Here is an 8,165-nt window from a genome sequence, read left to right on the forward strand (position 1 = left end):
CTCATCACATCCACCTCCTCGGAGGAAGATAGATGAAGCGTCTGGCTCCCTCTCCCTCACAGCGAGAGCTAGCAGTGATGACAATCAGGTGCGAGAAACCTGACCGTGCATGCTTCGCTCCTAAACAAACGACACACAAATCGTGTGTATTCCCTGCCGCCAGATATCGTGGGCAGGGAGAAACACAGCGTTTGTAATGTCGTTCGCTCGCCATAGACTTTCTCATTGTTTTATATATATGAGTGCTTGTGCGGACAGACAACAGTAAATAGACAGACACATACACAGAGCGCTACTGAAGGGCAGAAGCTGGGTGGTGCCCGGCCGGATGCGCTTTTATGCTTTCTGGTGCTTACGTCACCCTGCTCGTGACGTCTCGCTGCTCCATTGGACGGATTTGACACGTGCTTCAGAACGCGGTCACGCAAGGGCGTTCCCAAAGCGAATCTCGACGCAGCTCGAGTTCCTGAAGGGGAACAGTTGTGCTGCATAATATTTTTGTAGAAAAAAAGTCTTATTGACCCTAAACCTTTTTATGGTAATAAGTGTACATTGTTTGTTTTTGCACTAATGTCCAACTTATTATGAATAATTTAATATTTTGGTTTGCATCCATCAATTTTCAAATAAAAATAAAAACTAAAGTTACGATTTTGGACTCAGATCATGAGTGCACCCTAACACGTGTCGATACCAGGCACTATCATAGTCGCTGTACGTGTCAAAGCAAAAGTTCAAGTAGGTCAGAAATAGAGTGGGGCATCCAGTTTAGACAGTATATCATAATATCAGTATATCATTATAAAATAATTATTCTTACTTGATATACTTTATAATTTTTTTTTTACATATGGCATACATGAAGAAATTATTTTCACAAACAGTTTATTCATAGACATAAAAGCTGTCTTGGATGAAAAATAAAAATGTACAATCAAAAGGTCAAATGAGTAATTTATAGTGAGTAATGAATACAGCTGACATACTGTGATGAAGGAAATAAAGTAATTGAAAACCTGGGGTTTGTATAATTTTCTCCTTATAAAACTCAACTTTTAATGACTCATTGCTTTTTTAAGCCCAATATATTGAGCTTTAAACCACATTCTAAGTTTAACTAATTTCTCCTCCTTGTAGATTCAGAAATAGAGTAGTTTTAGAAAGTTTGTTCAGAGCAACTTGTGAAATTCACATGCTCTTAAATTGGGCCCTTTGGGGCCCTGTGTTTCAGTGGAGAGGGAGAGAGAGTGAATGAAGGAGAAAGGGCTTTGAAAGATTTTTGACAGGGATAGTGCAAAAGTTACTGCAGCATGTTTGATCGTCTCATTCTCGTACACAAGGGTAAAGTTGCACAGAAATTGAGTCAAACTCATCCGATCAAGGCTAATGAGAAGTGAGGAACCGCGTTTCACATGCTCTATAGCTTGCTATTTTAGGCTGCCTTGACCAATCAAATGACAGGAGCTCTATGATTGGTTGATGTCATTGATATGTGATTAAACTCACGCTGCTTAACACAATTTACCTTAATGAATCTGGTCAATGATTTCCCAGTAAGTACACAAACAGCTTTAGTTTGAAATTCATAGTGAAATGCACTATAAAATTTAAATTTACATTTAGTCAATCAATATTAATTAGCAGCTGCAGCACACTCCTGATTTAATGTCCCTAATCTGAATCAGAAATGTATTCAGTGTAATCACAGAGATTCAGATAAATTGCATCACTGGAATCTCTCCAGCACACAAAAAGCATCTCATCCAGTGCCACAACCACCATAGACATTGAGAGCCCCTCAGATATTCAAAGAAAAAAAAAGATCTGACAACCCTGAATATGTGGTCATATCCAGGGTCTCATAAAACAAGCATGAAGAACAAGCATCATATGTGTTGCTTTTGGTCAGTAACCTGCTTTGGTTTTTGGGGGTTTGTATAAAGTTATAAGGTTCCTTTTTTGTCCACCTGCAGGCACAAGACCCTCAAGTCCTGGAGCAGCTCTCAAAAAACATCACCCGCATGGGACTGACCAACTTCACCCTTAACTACCTCAGGGTAGGCAGAACAAAAATAGTTCATTTGTTCAATTTCCCTTACAAAAAAAAGTAATGTGGAGATACCATGGTGTGTTGATGGTATCAGATGAAAATACCATGGCATTTTGGTACCTTATATATCAGCAGTTCTCAACCAGGGAGCTGCAGGATGACTTTTATATTAATAAAGTATTATTGATATTTTAAAATAATCTTGCTATAATCTAAATTGAAGTGCTGAAAAACACATAAAATCAAACTGAAATCATAATTCTTTTTTTTTCTCCCTTCCAAAAACTGAAATCATTTTATAATATTGGGGGAACTTCGAATATTGTGTTAGACAACGGGGAGCATTAAAGTAAAAAAGTGAGATCCGCTGCTGTATACTAGAGTATATATCTAAAAACCCATAATATTACCCTGACACCTTGTCCAAACAAAAACAGCAATTACATTTTTGTATGCTACTGTTAATTCTTAGACTGTGCATAGATATTGAAAAATGTATATTGAAAAAAAATATTTAAACTATTTATGCATTTGTGCATTTTATACATTTATATGTGACTAAAAGTGTGTGTGTGTGTGTGTGTGTGTGTGTGTGTACCTACTTAACCATATTTTGGGGACAAATTTGTACCCAAAAGTGAGCTAAACATGACAAAATCTCCAAAAACCTCCCAGGTGTAGGGTTGGTGTAGGGTGATAGAATATACATTTTGTACAGTATAAAATCCATTACGCCTATGGAATGTCCCCATTTAGATAGCTAAGTAAACGTGTGTGTATGTGTGTGTGTGTGTGTTAAATTTGCTCAGAATTTATTAGCCAGCTTCATGGCGGCTTTGTTTATTCTCGTCATTTCAGTATGAGTGACAGCTCCGTTTTGCAAATGGGAGAACAAGAGAGGGAGAGAAAATAAATTGGATAGAGAAAATTAGCATAACATTAATGAGCGTTCCCGGTTGAGGTGCGGCATTGTGGGTCTCTCTCTGCACTGAGCTTGAGCTCAGCAAAACACAAACTTGTTTATAGCGAGCTGCTGGGAAAATCGAGAAAAAAAGGCTCTTTCAAGGTTTTCGGAACAACCGTTTTTTTCCCACTGAGTGTGTCTTTCTCCGTTGTTGTTCCATGCATTAAACGCACAGCTTTGCTTATAAATGCAGAGTTAAAATGCAGGGGTGCAGCCTAAGTCGAATTGTGAATTAAATTTGGATTAGACGGAGCTCTTGTAACAGCAAGTCTGTGTGCCTTCAGCCAAATCTGCACCTGTTTTTTACACTATTGGACTGGACAGAGGGGTTTTGTACATTATATATTTCAGCAGTATTATATATTTTCAGCAGCACAGTGTGGCAATTAATTAATATATTTCACTACACTTGATCAGCCATGGTGTATATAATATATACAGTCAGGTTGTTTGTCATCTATTTTTATTTCAAATAAAAAAACACCATATACTTAATGGGCTCTGAAAAAGATTAATCATTCATAATTTTTTGACTGACTTAATTGAGGGGTCAACCTCAGGGATTTTAGCAGCACACTGTAATTCCTGTAAACAAGATCATTTTTGCTCTCACCGGGGTAATTTCTCACAATCCTTACTTTGGTGTGCTATAAAAATACCTCGTAGAAGTGACTCATTAGCGTTGCTTGAAAAACCTGCATTAGTCTCATCTCGTTTATCAGTAAATCCACACCAAGGGTGTTTCCTGTGCTCGGACGCAACAAGACCACTGTTCGGAGAGATGGACAAGGAAGCCTGTAGGTTTCCTCGCATTCAGACTAGAAATAGCCCTGCTCTGTGGGCGCGGATCCAGAGATTGTTTCCCTGGACCTGTGGAAGTGAGAGGATACAGCAGTGTTGGGATACGATCCTGTCAATGGGAAATGATTTGTGTGTATGTGTATCCGTGTGAATTTCAGGCCACCCGTGGTGGGATTTTACATGTTTTTGTTAAATGTTTAAAATGGTTTAACTTAGGGATGTACCGATATGGAAATTTTGGCCGATACCGATAACCGTTTATTCTTTATTTTTGAAAGCCGATAACCGATATGTTGGCCGATAAATCTATATCCAATTTGTTATATACTTTTTGAGAGCCTGATTACAAAAAAGGTCTCATCATTAAAAGCCACATCCCAAACACTTCAACATAAGCAGCCTAGTTTGAACGGTGTACGTTTTAAAAATATTTTTACTCTCCCATTACCAAATTTAGTCATAAAAAAGTCTTACAAATAAATAAAATAATGCATAAATAATGCAAACAAGTCACTGGACATCATTACACGTGTAAAGAATCAAAATGAATGCGCCACAGATCAATAAAACAGAATAGCCTCTGCACGGACAATAATTAAATGATTTTAATTACTAAACCATATTGTTGATGAAAATAATAAGAGAAAAATACAAGTGGTTGTTGTTATTAATAATATATCAATGATTTTGAAAAAGTAACAAATTAATACCACTGTTTTAAATAGCAGCCATTGAGCTGCAGCTCAAGCTGAAGCTGAAGAGCTGAATGAACACGGTAAACTGAAGCGTTTTGCTGGCAGCTTATTTAACTCAAGGAAATGCATCCTGAGATTAATATTAATACAACATAAACATAATATTACAACTTATATATGTACAAAATGACGCAGTTATTGCATGCTATAGTCAGAATGTGTGATCCTGTTGTGGATGCGCTCTTCCCATAACAACGCGCTGAAACACAGCAACTAAACCCAAAGAATGCACAACGTTTTATTATAATAATGTTCTCATTAGAATGTTATATACACAACATTCCCAATCATAGTTATTAATGTTGTGCACTGCTGTTTGAGCTGCGTGCGCTGAGCTAAAGACGATCACCGGTAAACTGAAGCGCTCTTTTAACTTAACCAAACGCATTCTATATGAGATAAATCAGATATACATCAAATAAACACAATATTACAACGTACAATTGCACAAAAGGCTGCAAACGAACAGCGCACATCTGAAGTGTCTCTGAAGGAAATAATGCATTATTTATCGGCTTTAAGATATCGGCCAAATTTTCTTATCAGGCCGATACCGATAACAGAAAAAATGAACATTTATCGGCCGATACCGATATGGCGGCCGATATATCGTGCATCCCTAATAAACAAACTAGTCACTGGACATCATTACACGTGTAAAGAATCAAAATGAATGCGCCATAGATCAATAAAACGGAATATCCTCTGCACGGACAATAATTAAATTATTTTAATTACTAAACCATATTGTTGATGAAAATAATAAGAGAAAAATACAAGTGGTTGTTGTTATTAATAATGTATCAATGATTTTGAAAAAGTAACTAATTAATACCACTGTTTTAAATAGCAGCCGTTGAGCTGCGCGTGCTGAAGCTGAAGAGCTGAATGAACATGGTAAACTGAAGCGTTTTGCTGGCAGCTTATTTAACTCAAGGAAATGCATCCTGAGATTAATATTAATACAACATAAACATAATATTACAACTTATATATGTACAAAATGATGCAGTTATTGCGTGCTATAGTCAGAATGTGTGATGCTGTTGTGGATGCGCTCTTCCCATAACAACGTGCTGAAACACAGCAACTAAACCCAAAGAATGCACAACGTTTTATTATAATAATGTTCTCATTAGAATGTTATATACACAACATTCCCAATCATAGTTATTAATGTTGTGCACTGCTGTTTGAGCTGCGTGCGCTGAGCTAAAGACGATCACCGGTAAACTGAAGCGCTCTTTTAACTTAACCAAACACATTCTATATGAGATAAATCAGATATACATCAAATAAACACAATATTACAACGTACAATTGCACAAAAGGCTGCAAACGAACAGCGCGCATCTGAAGTGTCTCTGAAGGAAATAATGCATTATTTATCGGCTTTAAGATATCGGCCAAATTTTCTTATCAGGCCGATACCGATAACAGAAAAAATGAGCATTTATCGGCCGATACCGATATGGTGGCCGATATATCGTGCATCCCTAGTTTAACTGACAGTAAATGATTACTTTTCTTGTGTGTGTTTCTCTTAGTTGTGTGTCATTCTGGAGCCGATGCAAGAGCTAATGTCCCGACACAAGACCTACAACCTCAGCCCGAGAGACTGTCTAAAGACCTGTCTGTTCCAGAAGTGGCAAAGAATGGTGGCCCCTCCAGGTAACAGCAAATCACCGTCCTCTGTATTACGAGACGCTCCTAATGGCAGCAATTTGTGCTCTATCAGATTTTTACGGATGTGTGTGTTTAACGTCATGGTCTTTGGGGAAATATGCTCTAATTCAGCTCTTCTGTGGGACCTGTCAGGGAAATTCTGTGGTTTTACACTCTTAGGTGGACTAGAACAGACATCCTGCAAACTTTACAGCGACCCCAAAATGTATTTGGTCACTTAAGTCAAAAAACAAAACAAAAAAAAACAAATATATATATATATATATATATATATATATATATATACGACTGTCAGTCGATTAAAATTATTTTTATCTAATTAATTACACAATGTGGCAATTGATTAATCTAATTAATCGCATGTTAATCGCACATCAAATTTGGCTAAGAAATTATCCACAAAAGATCATTTTAAGCCATTACTACGTTACATGAGAATAGCATGAAATGGATGTTACAAAAAGTAGCTTTCGAAATACATTTTTCACTTTCCCTTATATTTTCTTTTTTAATTTTGGGTGAACTATCCCTTTAATTATTATTATAATTTTTTTTTAATAATATGGATATGGATTTTTTTTTCAGATTTTTTATTAATTTGTAAATATGAAATAATTTTTTATGAAATTATACTCTAAATAAGAACTGCCCATAGGTGGTAGTAAATGTCTTAATGAATAAGTAATTGAGTCATTCATTCATTCATTCGATTCGTTCAAATGGCTGATTCATTCAGGAATTAAGTAAATGGCTGTCTTTATGAATGGGCCATTAAATCATTATGTAACAAAGGTCGTAGATCAGGAAGAAGGAGGCGGGAACCGGTGAACATTTATACACAAAAACTTTAATAAATAAATAAACGAACACAAAATGAAAGTGAAAGTGGCAACACCTCACTGACGACTGCCACATAAAACAACAACATAAAATCCAGGCCTGGTCCTCTCTCGTCCTTCACTGTCGTTCCTCTTATCCTTCCGGAGCTCCTCCGTGGGACTCGAGACCGGTGTGTGGCGCAGGTGTCCCTCATTATCTTTCACTCCACCAGGCCTCTCTCCGTTCGGTTAAGGCTGGTTGTGGCTGGTTAAGGCTAGATGGCATACATCAATATAGCGTAATTTTTCTCACACTGTACAACAATAATTACTATTTTTGCATTATTGTAAGGGGTAGGTTTAGGGTTGGGGTAGGTGTAGGTGTAGACGTTAATAAAATACAATCTAATAGGTAGAAAATTCAATTTATTGTTAGCTTCCGGTTTTTGCTGTATCCCTTCTAGCCACAACCTCTCCATTCCCACGACCCTCGGCCCCGCCCCACTCGTCACACATTGGTTCACCAAATTCAAAATCAATATCAAATTTGCACTCGTTCTGTTCTGGACAAAACAGCACTCGTGTGATATTGCTCAACTATATACAATATAAATATTAGACAGAAACTCATACAGGGGCATTTTTGCCCCAGTATCTTGAATTTTAGGAGCTTCTAACTGCATTCTATAGGCTTCATCACACAGTGAGTTGTCTTGCATCATGTTCGTCACCAATCTGCTGTATAGGTGTGTTCTGTGTTGAAGCGGCTCTGCGCAGATCATCAGTGTTTGATGCCATACACCGATCGATCTGCCCAGCGCCGCTTCAAGTCGAACACACTTCATAAAAAGTGTACAGTATATATCTATATATATCTCAGTGGTGTGCAGTGGTGTTCTGAAATGAGGGGTCAAAGTGCTCACAGTTTTATTTATTTATTTATTTTTAAATCAAATGTAAATTAATTAAATGTAAATTCAAACGCCCCGATACACACACACACACACACACACACACACACACACACATATATATATATATATATATATATATATATATATATATATATATATATATATATAGATATATAG

The 8,165-nt window shown here is 36.9% G+C and overlaps 1 protein-coding gene across 1 annotated transcript in view; it reads left to right on the forward strand.

The window, feature by feature from the left end:
• LOC107601445 (LIM domain-binding protein 2-like) overlaps positions 1-8,165 on the forward strand; it is a 65,488-nt gene that overhangs the window by 43,178 nt on the left and 14,145 nt on the right. The window contains exons 5-6 of the mRNA XM_016293628.1: positions 1,974-2,057; positions 6,118-6,241. Of these exons, the coding sequence (XP_016149114.1) occupies positions 1,974-2,057; positions 6,118-6,241 (208 nt within the window). The remainder of the gene's footprint in view (positions 1-1,973; positions 2,058-6,117; positions 6,242-8,165) is intronic.

Source organism: Sinocyclocheilus grahami, unplaced genomic scaffold (assembly GCF_001515645.1).
Source record: "Sinocyclocheilus grahami isolate Dianchi unplaced genomic scaffold, SAMN03320097.WGS_v1.1 scaffold306.1, whole genome shotgun sequence".
Classification (NCBI taxonomy): Eukaryota; Metazoa; Chordata; class Actinopteri; order Cypriniformes; family Cyprinidae; genus Sinocyclocheilus; species Sinocyclocheilus grahami.